This window comes from Psittacula echo, assembly GCF_963264785.1.
Source record: "Psittacula echo genome assembly, chromosome: 3".
In the NCBI taxonomy this organism is placed as follows: domain Eukaryota; kingdom Metazoa; phylum Chordata; class Aves; order Psittaciformes; family Psittacidae; genus Psittacula; species Psittacula echo.
In genome coordinates, this window is record NC_137736.1 from 9,109,872 (window position 1) to 9,126,916 (window position 17,045).

The 17,045-nt window shown below is 51.2% G+C and overlaps 2 protein-coding genes across 2 annotated transcripts; both read right to left on the reverse strand.

The window, feature by feature from the left end:
* Positions 1-7,050: 7,050 nt before the first annotated feature.
* GAPDH (glyceraldehyde-3-phosphate dehydrogenase) lies at positions 7,051-10,948 on the reverse strand. Its single transcript, XM_080612285.1, has 12 exons — positions 10,899-10,948; positions 10,362-10,405; positions 9,698-9,797; positions 9,339-9,445; positions 9,179-9,269; positions 8,898-9,013; positions 8,718-8,799; positions 8,421-8,572; positions 8,212-8,290; positions 7,920-8,003; positions 7,681-7,778; positions 7,051-7,341 (listed from the first exon to the last, which is right to left on the reverse strand). The coding sequence occupies exons 2-12, from the start codon at positions 10,382-10,384 to the stop codon at positions 7,272-7,274; spliced, it is 1,002 nt and encodes a 333-aa protein (XP_080468411.1). The 5' UTR covers positions 10,385-10,405; positions 10,899-10,948; the 3' UTR covers positions 7,051-7,271.
* Positions 10,949-13,168: 2,220 nt separating this feature from the next.
* Positions 13,169-15,035, reverse strand: LOC308218796 (C-type natriuretic peptide 2-like; the record flags this gene model as incomplete). The annotated part of the gene is made up of 2 exons (XM_080613191.1): positions 13,169-13,441; positions 14,940-15,035. The coding sequence occupies 2 exons, from the start codon at positions 15,033-15,035 to the stop codon at positions 13,169-13,171; spliced, it is 369 nt and encodes a 122-aa protein (XP_080469317.1).
* Positions 15,036-17,045: the final 2,010 nt, after the last annotated feature.

A 17,045-nucleotide genomic window follows, 5' to 3' on the forward strand; every position in this document is an offset into this window, starting at 1 on the left:
GCTCTCCTTTTGAGAGGTCAGAATTAACACAGAACACAGTGGAGTGCTGTGTCCTTGGAGGCGCACCTGGATGATGCATGGGCAGGCCTCAGAAAACATCCAGCAAGCCCCTGTGCATGGTAAATAACACTGGGAGCAGTAGTAAGATAGCATGGAGAACTGGGCGTGCTACAGACAGCTTTCAGGAAGCCCAGTCACCACGGAAAATCCTCCTATGAGATTGTGAGAGGTGTTTCAGGTGTGAATTTTCTGAATGCTTGGGACACTTAAGATGGGAACAGGGAGAGGATGCTGTAGGTCCCCTGGCAGTGAGGGTTACAGATTTCCAGCTTGGGGAACAGCTGTAAGAGCTGGGAAGGTTCTAAGGTAACGCTGTGGAAAAGGAGTTCAAGCAGCCACCAAAAGGCATCACCATCATGCTGGACCAGTATCACAGTAGACGGGAAGAGGCAACGTTTTCACCTTCAACAGCAGACTGCATCTGGAGAAGGTAGAAATAGAAGTTCCCAGGGTAGGAGCAAATGTGGGTAACTGGTATTTTTAATGTTCACAGCCACATCACAGAACTCCCAGCTCACCAGTCTGACTTGTTGGGTAAAGGTGGAATGGGCAAGAACAATTGTGAATTGAGGTTGCAACCTGTGCTAAAAATCAGAACCCCACAAATATGCTCTGACATACAATTGTGTCAAGGCATTGAAGGGTCTTTCATATACATCTGAATTCCTAAACAAAAGGTGGTGATTTATTTTCTAAGTGCCTCTGCTTTGTGTGAAAGGCAAATTATGTTGTCATGGAAGTCTTTGGCTGGGGATACTGGAGAATATGCTGTGCTGTGGAGTTGCTTATCAACTTAGAAATGATGGCATGCCCAAGTAAGGCAATGATGTTAGGTGTCCTTATGACAGATGAAGACTGGGTTAGGATTGATGCTTGCCTAAAAGACAAGGGATCAACTGAGAAACAAATCAAGATACCACCCAGGACAAAATGCCATAACAGAGTATTGTGTTGTGCTATGTAGCCATTTCTTACAGTGAAGTTGTTTAAGGGAAGTGTTAAAAAATGGATATATTTGGAAAGTGGAGAATTTTTCCAGTTATCCAGAAAGCTGTGATTTAATCTGCATGAGAAGATAGCAGTCAGTCAACTACTTCTGGAATAAGTGGCCATGTGACAATAGTACTTAGAAGCAAGAATAACTAATAAAAACAGTAAAGGCTGACCCTGCTTAGTAATAATAAACATTGTAACATCTGCACCAAGTATGGGTGGGGGAAAAAGGAATAGAGGGACAAAATAATTCAGCTGTCTAAAACAAGGTCTTCAGCTACTCATATCACCTCAAGGAAAAAACCTATGATAGCTGCGTGTCTAAGGACACTAACAAGTTGTTCTAGTTATATTTAAAGAAAAATCAGTCCCAGCAGTAATATAAACCTATTGACTTAGGTGAAACTGGAAAAAATATCAAAATGAGGCATAAAAAAGGGGAAGTACTCACCAGCTATGTCTGTTCTGTATTTGGAAAGAATGTGGTCAGAGGGGAATGATGAAGCACTTTGCAGACCATTAGCAACTAAGGAGGATCCTTGACAGGATCTTCTGGGAATAAACCCTTCCACATTTCCAGGCACAGGTGACCTAGAGCATGCTAATGCAGAGGTGCAGGGGTGTATAGGGGTGAAAAGGCTCCTCACAAAGCCTGAGGCTGCTTGGGGTAAGTGATGCTGGGGAAAAAGCAGAGAGCTGTTGTTGTGTTCCTGCAAACAGTGTTTTGCAAAGTACTAACCCCAGTGGTGGTGAGAAAGCTTTGGCTGCTGCAATCCGTGTTTTGCTGGTGTTGGTTTTTAAATGCATTGGGGAAGGCAGTTATAAAAAGACTGAGTGGACCGGTGAGCAAGTGACATCAGTGATGGGTCTGACAGGCCATGTATGAAAACCAATGAGAAACCAGTGGAGGGGGAAGGAGGAGGGTGGAAATCATGAAGGAATGGGAAAAATCTGCACAGATTTGTGGAGGGAGAAGGAATTGACAAACAAAACAGATACCATTTTTGATGCGTGGAAATGACACAGGCTCAAAAGGAGTAAATACCTCAGTCCAAAACGCCAAGAAGCATTAAAATGTATTTTTATATAAAGTGAGAACATACATATATATATATAGCCAATGTTTAAGCTGTGCATAGATACCTGTAAGAACAAAAAATACTAGTGACTAACCATGCCCTGTACAACAGGAGGGCTGGAAAGACTTAGGGAGCAGGGCTCACAAGCACCCTCATGTGAGTTCTCAGCCAGATGCTGAAACTGATGACATCTTCAAGCATTGGTGTGCTTTGCCCTGCTTTGCATCACAAATCAGAGTAGGTGACGCAAAAACTCCTCACCGTGATTCCAGGCTGCAGAAAAATGCTGTGAGAGGCAAAATTTTAGTTATTTTGCTCCTTAAAAACATAAATGGCAAGCAAGCATTTTTTGCCCAGTGCCTGAAGTTACTTCATGATGAAGGGCTAGATGGCAGTTTAGTCAGGCTGAGAAAGGCATATTATAGGAGTCTGAGGAGATGGGGAAGCTGGAGGCCATGTGCATTCAGTGAGATTTCAGTGTCTGTTTGGGGTCCAGCACCTACACCAGCAACTTGGTAACTAAAAACCTGGAGACTACAAACTACCTATGGCTTTTTTCTGTCCCAAGACTTAGAGCAAGGCCAGAAAAAGGTTGCTCACTTTTTCGGGGGAGAGCTGGGCACCTTTCCAATGTCAGTTGTCTCCCCCATGACACATATTACTTTTCATTTAGCAACCTAGAATTTCACCCACCATTTTAATAACCCAGTCACAAGATCCTTCTGCACCTTTCCACAGGCTGTTTCAATGTTGAATGGCCTGCATCATTTTGCACAAACAACAAGCCTTGGCAGCCCGTGCTCTAAATTGTTCTGAAGGTGTTGAATGGAAATAACCCTGGGGCAGATGTCTTCAGACACTGTCTGCTTGCACTTTCTCAGTCACCATCAGCCTTGCCACTTGTTTTCAGCCTGGAGAGGGTGGTTTTCCCTGTTCTGGGGCAGTTCAGGTCCTTTGAAAGGCTTTGCCAGTCTGTTTCTTCCTAAATCCAGTTGCTTTTCATCGGGGGGGGGAGGAGGGGGGTTTATGCAAGAGGTCAATTACTTATAGCTCACACTTACCTATTCATCCATTTTATGCTGGAGACCGCATCTGGATCTGGCACCTGGTACTAAGGGTTTGCTGCCCTTCATGTTCTCGAGTCCTGATGCTTGTTTGCAGCAGTGGCTTTGTCTCATTGCTGCTGAGGAAAATCTCTTGTTGGGAATAACCCAAAAGCTCCTGTAATGGCAAAAGATCAGTTTTACTCTTCTGCCATGGCCTTATCTTCCCTAATCACTCCCATACAGCTTTTTGGCAGCTTTCTTGTCTCCTCCATGCATTCCAAGATACACTTGAAAAAGGTTTTCATACTACCTTTTCTGTTTGTCCCAGTTTCCTAAAATGTCTGCCTTTTTTTTGGCTATTAAAGTGTAATTTGCTAGTATTTATGAGTTTTTCTTCTATATTCATTTGACAACAGCTTTTTGACAGCTGCCTTTTCAAATCTTATGCAGAATAACCCAGTACTACTGTTCCTTCTAGGAACATGTAATTGAGAATAACTCTCTCAAGAAGATGATGTTTCTATGGTAAGATAATGTTAAGTTAGCTGTCCTATAGTAAGGAATTACATTCAGCTCAGAAGAGTAAGTAACACATTATTTGCCCAAAGGTAGGTGGCTTGTTTTTGATGAAGTGCTGTGAGTCCTTCCAGTGCCCACAGGGGTATTTGAGTACCCCAAGTTTAAGTCATGAACCTGCATTTTGTGAATGGCATCTGATACAAAGGAGCTTGGAACATTATCAAGATGTTTTTCTTATACAACTGTGCAATATATTCCTTGTGTCACAGTCTGTCCTACTAGAGACCTGTATCTCCTCTTCCTTGCACAGGTCATGTCGACTGCTTTGCTCAAAGACTCATTTAATTCAGAAGTGGACAGAGTATGTTTTAAATGTCTAAGACTTCTTTTGCTGTCCTTTTACAGTCACCATTTTGTTACATTTTGGTGTTTTTCACTTTGTGGCATCTTAATGCTGAAGGTTCATGCTGGCGTCTCGAGAAGAAGGTGGTCTGAGGACAACTAGCTGTTTCTTGGGGGAGCGAATGCATGTATGGTAGTGTGTAAAAATGCCAATGGACTATAATGGGTTTAAACATTCAAAGGTACTGTAAAAGGGAATGTGCTTGTAACACCACTGCTAATTACTGCAACATCACTTGAATTTCCTCTGTCTTATAAAAACCAGAAAACAAAAGGTTTTATCCCTAGAAATGGCTTGCTGCCCATCGGAGATGTTGTCCCTTGGATCAGCCAGAGAGCTTTGTGTCAGCACAGCCCTGCAAAGGCTTGAACCCATCTCCCAGACACATCCCTCTCCTCTTCCAGGGGCCAAGCACCAGCGCAGTGATCCCTGGTGCCTGGCCTATGGAAGAAGGGCTTTTGGCCAGGATCCATGTCTTTCTATACCTTCCACTTGCAAGGTGTTCATAAACCAGAAGGGACTCTGGCTTGTCGCTGCTGCTCTTGAAGCCAGTTTGTCCAAACAGGGTGGCACAATTGCTTTTAGCTCCTTTGCTGAACAAGAGCCTTTTTATGTCTGCCTGAGTGTCAGCCTTCCCTCACCAAGCATTTCTACCAGTCTTCCTTAGAAATGCTTTCAGAACAAGCCTAGAGCTCCCCTATTTAGGAGAAAACTCTTCTCCAGAAAGAGAAGCAGCTGCCACAGCAGATCTCCCATCTTTACCCAGTGCCATCTGCAGTCATAGATCTCAGCTTTTCCAATTAACAAAGAGAAGATATTTAGGACAGGACTGCACATTCTTGGACAGTCTGGCCACTGAGCTAGCTTTCCCATCTGTCCAGAGGGGCCTTGCTGTGGTGCCATCTGCAGGCACAGTGTCTGGATGTAAAATGAGGAGTTAAGGGAAGAGCTTTGCTTTTTTAGGAGCTTACGTGAGAGAGGAAACCAAGCCCTCCAGGCAGTCCAAAGGCTGCCCGACTTGTTTGCCACGACTGCCCTCACTGTTTCAATACAAGAGCAACCGTGATTCCTGGCTCACCTCACATAGGTACCCTATCACTTTTCCAAGAATTTCAAGCAAGACTGTAAACCAGCTGAAATAGTATTTTAAAAGCAAATTGAACCTTTATCTGAGACCTTCCCAGCAATTGTTAGTTTGAGAGCACGTATTCTTCCTCCAACCCCCCAGGTTGTATGAATTTGCTCATTCGCACAGCAATTTGATCTCAAGTTTGATAGGGTTGTTGTTAAATAACAGGAGTTCTTTGCTTTAAGTGAAGATTTAGGCAGCCTTATCTTGCTTAGGAAACAAACAAGGCTTTTTTAAGGAAAAATGTGGCTCATTGAAACGCTCCTACTTTAAACCCGGTTCAAAATATCTTTGTTATACATGGGAAAAACAGGCAGCCCCCAAAAAGGTGTTTAGTAGCCTCTCTGCACCTCCAGATTACCAAGCAAGGTGCTTCTTGGCATGCACACAAGCATGCAGGCAGCAGCACACAGCACATCCATTCAAAGTATGCAAGCGCAGCAATCGCAGACAGGATGGGACCAACGCAAGACTCATTTGTAAGCCTAAGAGGGCTGCAGGTTATACCTCTCCCCGACAGAAACTGAATTCCACTGGGAGGGCTGCCTCCAGCTAGCTCCAGCATCAGGCAGCTCACATTTAACTCCAGAGTTACCTAAAGCTCCTGCAGGGCCACTTACAGAGTAAGCTAGGTATTACTGCTGATCTAGGGCTAGCAAGCTGCTCAGAGCCCCAGCTCCTATTCAGAGGCAGGCTATTCAATGTTTTCGTCTTTGCAAAGCAGCTTTGAGTCATTGCTGTGTAGTCCAGTAAACATTTAATTTTTACGCAGCCCAACCGATGGAGATAAGCGGCTCTGGGAAACTATGCCCAACATAACCTCATCCTGACAGTTTTAAATCCTCCAGCTTAAGTCTTTGCTCCAGGTCAGGGTCTAACATATTTGGGGTCCAGACAACAACTCCAACCCTGCCTGCCAGGAAGAGGACAACACATCACAGCTGAGACAGTAAATTGAGCTGCTAAAAATGGAGCACCACATGATTTTATGCAGCACATCGCTTATCTACCCTAGCTCTCACAGAAGGCTCAACCTCTGCCCAACAGCATTTGTGCTTCCTGGGGAAGGTTACACAGTCCCTGTCAAAGGGCTGACACTCACCTTGCAGAGATTTGCTGCTCAGGAGCTTAACTGCAACTACCCCTCCTTACGCGTAGAATTAAGACCAGCTACCACCATGGTAACACTGGCTGCTGACACGTCCCTAGGCAGCCATTTCCTCTAGGACAAGCTGATTCATTTGAAGAGGTACAAGCAAATGACAATCCTGCTTCTAGGATTTCTGCAAAAGCAGAGAGAAGGAAAAGAAATAATTCCTGCTTCTCGTGCCCCTTTGCCAAACCAAGTACAAAGTCTCCTGCTCAGCACTTCATTCTGCATACATGCCTCAGACAAGCAAATCCAGAGTTAGAAGGTGGATGAGCAGCACAGCAGTCTGGTTAGCACAGCCCTGCACCACACCTTATTTTGGCTGAGGGGCAGAAGTCTTGCTCTCACATCAAGGCAGAGGTAGCTCCACCAGCCTGCATACCACAGCTCTGCTCTCTGCAGCCCAGCACTCTGAGCCCACAGGCGCTTGCTGCTTTTCTCAAGTCAGGTAGCCCAGGTTGGGCCATGCCTATGCATGATCTAAGCTGTCCAAAGCAAATCTTAAGGCATTTGCTTGTCTCTGTTGCCTAGATTTACGACAGCATCCATGCAGCACTGCTTCAAAGGAGCTAGCCCAGCCTTTGCAGCAAGCATGTGAAGTTTGCTCACTGAACACCCCCACTCCCACTTTCTCCCATTTTCCACAGACAGACAAGGCATTTCAGATGGTGATCACTTTTATTGATGTAAGGTGGTACACAAACAGATCAGTTTCTATCAGCCTCTCCACCTCCCCCAGGCTCTGGGAGAAGTTGGAGGAGTGGGGGAGACAAGGGAACAGAACTGGCCTCTCACTGCAGGATGCAGAGCTAAGCGGTGGTGAAGAAGGGCAGGGGCTCCAACGCGGGAGAATCCTGCTTCCCTAGGCAGCAGGGGGGGCTGTGTGTTCGGCTCACTCCTTGGATTCCATGTGGACCATCAAGTCCACAACACGGTTGCTGTATCCATACTCATTATCATACCTGGGGACAAACAGAAGTGCTGACCTATTTCTTGAATGCCTGCTTCCTCCACTGTTCCCATTCTCTGCCCCATCCTACACAACTGAACCAGGCAATTTCCCATCCACTTCCAGGAAAGTTAGCAGTAGGCATCCCTTCCATGCTCCAGGAGGTGAGGGCAGTATATTTCTAGATAACAAGCAATCTCACTCCAGTGTTACACACTGAAGCCGCTGTCCTTAGCAGGTGTCTTGTGCATTCATCACCATTCAGCAGTGATGAACAGGACACAAGCCTGTGACTTGTCTGTGCCAGCCCCTACACCCCAGTTTCCCCACACCACCCCCAGGCTCTGCCTACCAGGAAACCAGCTTGACGAAATGGTCGTTCAGTGCAATGCCAGCACCCGCATCAAAAGTGGAAGAATGGCTGTCACCATTGAAGTCACAGGAGACAACCTGGAACAGAGGGAAGTTGTAACACATTAATTGTTACTCACAGCCAGAAGCAGAAGTTACCAAACTAGGATACAGCTGGTGCCATCAGAAAAATGATGTAAGCACCATTAACCACAGGACAAGACATGAGGAGTTACTTACCTGGTCCTCTGTGTATGCCAGGATGCCCTTCAGGGGCCCTTCAGCAGCAGCCTTCACTACCCTCTTAATGTCATCATACTTAGCCTGGGAAGAGACAAATTGAAGATGGTCAAATCTCAACTCACAGAAAATGTCCACCAGAGAGGTGGGAAGGAGACAATACATGGAAGCACCATGCCAGGTGCTGTTTTCACGAAGATCACATCTTAGGGACAAGACAGATGCAGAGAGGGCAGAGTTTAGAGGAACCAGGGGCAGGTCAGGTTTTTAGGGCCCTGTCTACATCACTTACTGGTTTTTCCAGACGGCAGGTCAGGTCCACAACAGAGACATTGGGGGTTGGCACACGGAAAGCCATTCCGGTAAGTTTCCTGTGAGACACACGAGTCAGCAGGGAACAACACCCAGCACACCTCTGCCAGCCCTCCATGCTGCTATGAATGGTTCAGAGCTGGCCAGGCACTGCCTGCCTCTTCCTGACACCCAAGGGACAACACTCACCCATTGAGCTCAGGGATGACTTTTCCCACAGCCTTAGCAGCCCCAGTAGATGCTGGGATAATGTTCTGGGCAGCACCTCTACCATCCCTCCACAGCTTCCCAGAGGGCCCATCCACTGTCTTCTGTGTGGCTGTAATGGCATGGACAGTGGTCTGGGAAGAGAGCACAGGAATAAGAACACAGGCAATAGTCTCCAGAAAAAGCATCCAAGGGACACAGGGAGTATAGATGCTTTCCCTATCATGTGAGGGTAACTGTGGATAAGGCACTCTTCTCAGCAGCAAGCTTCAGACCTACCATAAGACCCTCCACGATGCCAAAGTTGTCATGGATGACCTTGGCCAAGGGAGCCAGGCAGTTAGTAGTGCAAGAGGCATTGCTGAGTTGGAGAGAAAAAAAAGCACATCAGCTAGAGACACCACATCTACAGAGGCAAGATGAGACCCCAGGCCAAACAGCATCTTCCTCTCTCCTTACCTGACAATTTTCAGAGATTTGTCATACTTTTCATGGTTGACACCCATCACAAACATGGGAGCATCAGCAGAGGGGGCAGAGATGATAACACGCTTAGCACCACCCTTTAGGTGAGCCTGGAAGAAAAAACAAAGAGATTAGGTAACTCAGAATACCTCCAACTTCTACCAGACAACCTCTCCTCCCTCCCAGCCCCATTTTGAGCAACTCTATACAGTGATGCATCCCACAGGCAGAAACAGCAGTATCCCTTCTTCTGTGTGCTACTGTGATATACTTACCCCAGCCTTCTCCATAGTGGTGAAGACACCAGTAGACTCCACAACATATTCAGCACCAGCATCTGCCCACTTGATGTTGCTGGGGTCACGCCTGAGGAGCAACAAAACTGTAAGAGCTGCTTTCACCCTTCAGGGGGGCAAGAGGGAGAGAGATACTTACTCCTGGAAGATGGTGATAGCATTCCCATTAATCACAAGCTTCCCATTCTCAGCCTTGACAGTGCCCCGGAAATGACCATGAGTAGAGTCATATTTGAACATGTAAACCTAGCAAGGAGAGAGGGAGGAAGGTCAGGCACCCTGGCTGCCATCTCCCCAACCGTTGCTCTGCCTACATTACAGGCTCAGCTTCCCACCTCCACAGTGACCCTGTCTAACCACTGCGCTGTACTTGGCTGTGCTGAACCTCCCAGCTCTGCATCCTCTACCTCACACCCGGTTTTCCGAGGAAGCTACGAGAACAGAGCCAGAGGAGCCCTACTCGGAAAGGCCCGGAGGGGGCACTGCAAAGCAACTCACCATGTAGTTCAGATCAATGAAGGGATCGTTAATGGCCACCACTTGGACCTTCCCAGAGAGAACGGCTGCCCGGGTGACCAGGCGGCCGATGCGGCCAAATCTGGGGAGAGATAGACACGGATGAGAGAGAGCAACAGGGAACGAGCCGGGCTGGGCATGACCCACTGCCTTCCCACAGCATGACCCGCTCTTCCTTGCCCTGCAGGTCAGCAGGGAGCCAGGCAGCTGTGTCCAAAGGCCGATGCACCTCAGTTAAAGAGTAAGAGCAACCCCCGCACCAAAAAGGTCAAGTGCTAAATTTACTGAGGGCCCCGGGGATCCGGTTACTCCTCAGCCCAGGGGGATAAGGCACACTCCCGGGGCCACCACCGACACACGATCCATCGGACGACCTTTCTGCAGGAGGTGGAAGCCCGCCGGTGGGGTGCAGGGACCTCTGGGGGGGGCCGGCGGGCAGCGGCTGCGCTTCCGGGGTGAGTCACCCCGAACCCGTATGGAAGTGACTCAGCAGCCGCTGCACCCCAGCCCCTCCATGCAGCACGCGGGGCCATAGCGGGTACCGGCTACTCCCACCCCAAATCTCCCCCCCGTGCCCTTGAGCCGACCTTGCCCCCCCCCCACCGCCGGGCTCCTCCCGGTGCCGCAGCCCGGCCCCGGCACTCACCCGTTGACTCCGACTTTCACCATCTTCGCCTCTTCGGGATGTTCCTACGGACACAAACCGCCGGTGAGCAGCGCGGATGGGGCGGGAGGGAACCGGTCACCGCCCCCGGCAGCAGCGCCGCGCTTCGCCTCCTCCGGGCACCGTTAACGCCTCGCCGTTAACGGGTGGGTTGTGGATGTGCGTGTGTGCACGCGCTCGGAACCCGCCCCCCCCCCCCCGTCCTCTCCCCCTCCCTCCTCTCAGACGGCCTATGTATGCCCCACACACTGCCTCTCCCCCTCCTCAGGCGGCCTGCTTTCCCCCCGCCTGCCTCCATCTTGGGGCACTCCGCTCCGCCTTTGTGCCCGCCGCCACGCGGTCCCGCTCCGCCCGGGGGGCTGCTGCAGCCCCCCCGGCTCCGCCCGCCCCCCCGGTGGGTTGATGCTGTTGGGTTCCCACAGCCGCCTCCCTCCTCCTCTGCTCATTTCCCATCCCCCAGCCGCTGCCCCCCGATCCAGGCACACCCCCACAGCTGCCCCCCACACCCCAACCCATTACCTGCCGCCTCTAAGCCGCCCTAGCGCGCAGTGAGAAGGTGGCGTAACGCCGCTCCGCCGCCCTTTATAGCCGCGCACGGGAAGGGCTGGGGCCCGCCCCGTCGGGCTGGCGCCGAATGGGAACGCAGGGGCCGGGTTGGGCTACGTGCGCCCGCGCTGCGGGTGCGGCTGCTTCGGTTTCCCCCCGCACAGTCCCACCCAGCCTCATCGGTCCCCATTCCCCCCTCCTAGTAACAAAGGCCTCACGCTGGGCCTTGTGGGGTCCACAATGGTCCCCTTGCGTGGGGGTTGCGCTGCCACCCGTGGTGGTGATGGTGACGGTGAGAGATACCCCTGACGCTGGAGAAAGCTGGGTCCTGTCCCTGCGGCAGGGAGGTGTCCCCAGGGCGGGGAAGGGCGGCTGGGCCCCTATCTGGAGAGACGGGAAGGGCTCCCCGATGATGGCCCGTGAGGGGCTGCCTCCTCGGGGGTCACCGCTGCTAGCACCTCGAGGCATGGCATGCACTACTTTCACCTGGTAACAAAGGAGAGACACCCCCAGTACCCTGGCTGCAGCCTGCGCCCCAATCCCAGCTTGCCTGCACCCCAGCATGGTGGTGGGGGCAAAGGGGCACAGAGATGCTGGAGGCTCCCCGAGGGAGCAGCAAATCCCCAGGCATCCCACGTCTCCAGCACTCGGAGGCAGCAGGTGCTGGCTGAGAGCTCTCTCACTCCCAGGCTGGGGACCCCAGGCCATCTTTGGGTTCCTTAGGTGAGTTTAGCCATGCGTGATGTGAATGGATCTGCCGGCCGCCCTCTTCCCCGGCAGGCCACGCGCCGCAGCGTGAACACCATCTTAATGAGGCACTGCGGCAGTGCTGCTACCCGCGGGACGTGACGGCGGAAATCCTGCCCGCCTGCCGCCTCGGCCCGCCTTTGCTGGCTGCCTGTGAGAAGGAAGCGCTCCCTGAATGGCTGCCGCTGCTGCCCACCTTGCAGCCCCCCTTCCCCGTGCTGAGGTCTCTCACTGAGCCGTGCCAGTGGCTTGGTGCGGGGCTTGTGCAACCCAGGTGCAATGGGATAAACCTGCATTAGGCACAAGGCTCAGAGCATGGCCAGAATTCTCCATCCCATGGGGAAAGGGTCCCGGAGGAAGGTGGGATGCAGACCTGGGCTGGCAGGGGATGGTGTAAGCAGACCTATCCCTCTGGCTGCTCGGCTCAGCAGGGCTTTGAGGATGAGGAGGAGAGAGTGGAGTGGGGGAGCCATGCAGGTAGCAGGATGGGGGGCAAGAGGGGTCACACAGCTCGAACGTAACCCAACTCTTCTTATATACCACTGCTATTCCCAGTGCTGCCGAGGGGCTTGTGGCTAAGTTTAGACTCGGCTGATGTTACAACCTTTTCTTAAAGGCCAGGGGATGATGGGTCGTGTGGTACACCGGTGGGGCAAGAGGGGTGTGAGCGCATGCCAGGGTTTGTGGTGCCCCAGCCGCAGTGCACTGAGGGGCTGGCATGGCTCTCAGGGACAGCTTCTGCACAAACAGGAGGCCCCAGTGTTTGCTCAGCAAACACTGCAGCCCCGGGGGGCAGAGTGTGTCTGGGATGAGCCAAAGCAGCCTTCCTGCCCGAGCACACGGTCGATATCTCGCACCCCCCCCCCCCACACACACTCTGCCATGGCCCCAGCAGCACCACACTGCAACCGCGCGTGCTGCCCGGCCCACCCGGAATGGCGGCATGCACCTAACATGGCCCCACGTGTGGGGGCTCTGCAGCCGCTGCCAGCCCTGCACATGCACATGGGCCCCCAGCCTGCAGGCAGCCGTGGCCTCACACAGTGGTGCTGCTGATGAGCGTGAATGCAGAGATTAATACAGCTCTGTTTAATGAGCAAGAGTCCTCGAGCACGGAGAGGAGGGAGGAAGCAGCTGTGGAACCGGGCAGCTTCTCCTCATGCATCTGCCGCTCTCCTTCAGGGCAGATGCTACAGGGCTGTGCTGGTTCCCATGATGGTGCTGCCTGTGGATGCCTGGGTCTCCTCTGGCTGTGGAGAAGCAGGGCTGGTGAGCCGCCCAGCGGTGTGCTGCCTGCCTGCTTCCACTCCCGGCCCCAAAGCATGGGTGGTCTGTGTCCCAGCCTTTGCCCCAGCTGCAGGCAGGAGGTGGACCCACAGCCACCTCTCGCTCCTGTCCTCCCCAGCACCATGCTCTCAAGCCTCCCCTTACTTCTTCCCTACCCACTTACTCAATCCCTCACTGCTGGCCCTCTCACCTCAGAGTCCCCTCCAAGGCTAACACCCCAAACCACTGAAGGTCCCAATCCGGTCCAGTTTCAACCCAAAGCAGCCCTTGGGCACGGCCTTCCAGGCCCAATCTCGAGGCAGTGCCCACTTGCGACTGGCGAGGGTCTTGCGCCAAAGAGAGGGACGGGCAGCTCTATCCCCAGATGGGAGGAAGGGGAGTGTGGAGGAGAGCAACTGAGGGCCAAAACTGGACCCCTCCTTCGTGTCCTCTTCAGCCAGTGTGGACTCGGGCCCCAGGGGCAGCAACTGGGAAAGGAGCATCTGGGATAAATAGAGAGGAAAGAGGGGTGAGAGCAGAGTTGCCTGTGCTCCTGGCAAAAAGCCTTGTGCCCCCTTGTGCCCCACTGCACGCACCTTTACAGATTGTGCAGGACATTAAATGGTGCCTGCACACAGGCACTGTGCCTGTGACACTGCATCCAGACACAGGAAAGGGCTAGACCAGCATCTTCTGCTGTCTGAAGTGATTCTGCTGTCCAGAACAGCAAGCAGGCAGCTGCTGTGAGCCTTTGCCTGCGTGCAGATTGCCCTGCTCTTGTGTGTGTCCTCAACACTTGGAGGGTAACAGCCTTTAGTCCTTGCTTCTTCTGCTGATGCTGAGCACCTCTACGTGCGCAGGCTGCTATGTGGCATTTCTTTTTATCCAGAGGGCTGGTGTGGAGAACAGACCTGCCCCAAATTCCTGCTGCTAAAGATGGGGGGGAGGCAGGAGCAGAGCAGGCGAGAGGGAAGGGGACTCCACATCTTTTGGGAATCCTTTAGGTTATCTGTGCTGGTGGACACATGCTGACTGTACACCCCCAGCATTGCTGGCATCCTCCAGCTATAGGGAGACAAGGATTGGTAGGTGCATTTGGCACAGTGGAGGCATGACATGGCTGCCCAGGGAAGCAGCCTGTGGTAGCCATTCCACATCTGTCCCTCACGTGGGTGCTGAGCTAAGGCTGAAGATGCCTTTCGTGTGGCTCTTTTCGGTAGCAAGTTAATTGAAGCGGACACTGGCATCTTGAGCGAGGAGTGAAAGCGGTGAGTCATAGCAGGATCAGCCTTGTGATTTTAGCTCACCTCCTAACTACTTCCCTGTAGCTTCCCCAGCGTGACCTGAAGGCAAGGTGTTGGGGCTCAAGATTATGGTTTGGGTAAGAGGGAGCTGGTTAAATTCAAAAGATGAACGTATTATTGCTGTATTTGCTGAAGATAAGAGATTTACCCAAAAGAAGCCCTTAGATGGCATCCTGAGGGAGGAAGGGGGCTCTTGGTCTTAAAGAGGGGCTGCTGGGGGGTAGTACTGAGCTTAGAAGTGAAAATCCTGGCCTAGGAGGATGTATTTTCCCTCTGAAACCTAAGAATCAGGCACTGAATGTGATGAGGGACACAGCTGTAATTTCTAGTGGCTGCTGACACAAGGTGGAGTTAGACAGGACCAGACTCTTTATGGTTAAAAGCCTCTGCAGGCAACATGGGGAGTCCCGCAGGCAACATGGGGAGTCCCACAGGCAGCCAGCCCCAGACCAGAGAGTACTAAAAAGCTTTTGTCTGCCCGCTGCCTCGTAATGCTGATGCTCCTTAAGAGCTGGGTTATAAAGATACAGTCATTCTAGAGCTAAGGCTGTTGGGATGAAGGGGAGGGAACAATGAGAACAGACAGCAGCTTTTGATAGCTGGAATTCAGGACTGCCATTCCGTGTTCAAACATGACCTCCCAAAACTGCCCCTCCACTCCTGAAACCTCCCTCAGCTCTCTCCCAGTCCCTCCTACCTGTAGCCTCTGTCCTGATAAGGACACAGTCTGAACGCTGGCAGAGAGCAGAACTAAGAGTAAAAGCGAGCAAGGCCACGAGTGGAACCCCAGCATCTTCTTCTTATCCCAAGGCTTGTGGGAGGTAAGGCAGGATCTGCAGCATCTGTGTCAGATGCAGTCCCTCACCCCTCTTTGCCTTTATAGCTTTGGTTCTGGCAGGCGCCTGGCCCCCAGCTCTCTGCTGAACCACCCCCTGGAGCTCCTTAACCTTTCAGCCCTTTTGTCCAGGGTGATATATTTCAGGGTGAGCTCAGCAAGACCCCTTCCTTTAAAGAAAAAAGACACAAAGCTGTTTACTGAGTGTCTGGAAAGATGAATGTGAGTTGAGCTGCTGCTGGCCAGGACCTGGAGGTATCTGTCAGGGTCAGGAACAGGGTGACACTTTGAAACATATCCCAAAGGAGGATATTGAAGGCTGCATTGTATAATGATATTGAACATGCTCTTTCTAGTGAGAACGCTGTTAATGCTATTTCTCTAATCAGCATGAGCAACCACTACAATGGTTGGCACATTGCTGACTGCACAGAGCTGACACAAATTCAGCTCCATGACAATAAAGGCTTTCATTTTTAATACTTTCATCTTGGTGAGCTGTTTGGCCTGGGAATGAAGAGCTCTTGCTGCAGAAGGTGTGTGAATTCCAGCACTAACTCTATGGGATTTGTAGTGGTGATGGGAGCATGGCTCTAAGTACTAGTGGGCATGTAACTTGCAGGCTGGCTGTCCTGAGTCACCATCTGGAGGACTGGGCTGAGTTTCCAGAGGAACCGGGACAAGAAAAGAGCTCGTTGAGGCTCAGCTTGCACTTTCTCAAGCCCAGGCACACAATGGAAGCAGGACTGCAAGGAGCAGATTCCTACCTCCTAAATCTTCTGGCTATTAGTTCCCCCAGCCTTTGTTTACCTCTCCCATTTTACTATAGTTTCTCACCAGCTGAACAAGGCAATGAGGTCACTGTTTGGAGATCAGGGTGCAGAAGTCAGCCTGGGTGTGAAGACAGAAACTAATCAGGAAAGTTTGTCAGGGGAGCAGAATGGGGGGACTGTACCCCACAACAGGGTTAGGAGTGGGTGTGCTGGGTGAGTTTAATAATACCTTACACTTCCCTTTCTTCAGTATTGTTGCACAAAGCAATTAGGACAAAATTTGACAGGCAGTGTTTTGCTGCCTGCTTTTGTGGAAATTATTATATTATTTAAGGGAATAATAAAAAAGTCTTTTGCAGAGATAACAAAAATCAGATTTCAGATATTTGCCTTGTCTTTCTTTCCCTCCTTTCTTCCCAGCATCTTGCATTTACAGATGCAGATTTCTTCCCTGCCCAAGGAGCCAGAAAGTTTTAGGAACTGTTTTTCATCCAGTCTATGAAAAGTGAGTGTGTGACTTCAGTCTGGAATATCGATGCTGGATGCACGAGAGACTTCGCATAGGTGGGGGCATCCAAGTATGTTGGCTCCACTTGATACCTGCGACCCTCCTGGTTCCAGAGCAATGCTCTGGTGATCCTGTCTGGCAGTGCCCTGTCACCCCCTTGCCTGGGACAGCTGTCCAGGGCATGCCAAACAAATGGAAGTGCTCCCTAATCCCTGGCTAACAGCCTCCACTGAGACATTTCATGGGGAACAGGATTGCTTTCATATCAGCCTTTTAAACCACAAAGCACAAGCAATGTGCTGCTCAGGCGGGGACTCTGTGCACAAGCAGAGTGTGGGATATGTGCACACAGCATCCATGTGCTGGATGCAGTAGGGTATGGAGCTTTGTGGTGTGAAATTTTGGAGGGGTGGGAAAGAGAGGAAGGAGGATGGGATATGAGCACGTGTTCATCCCACATGCAAGAGGTCTCAGAGTATGTTATTCTGTACTTCCTAGTCACAATTGACCATCCAGAAGCAGCTGAGTCAATGTGCTAGAGCATTCATGCTCCTGGCAAGACAGCCGCAGGCCAATCCATCTCCAGTTGAATGCACTGGTTCCAGGAGTCAGCTCCTTCCTGAGCAAAAGGTGAGTACAAAAGCAACAACACTTTATACCTACAAAATATAGTGGTGGTTTGATCTG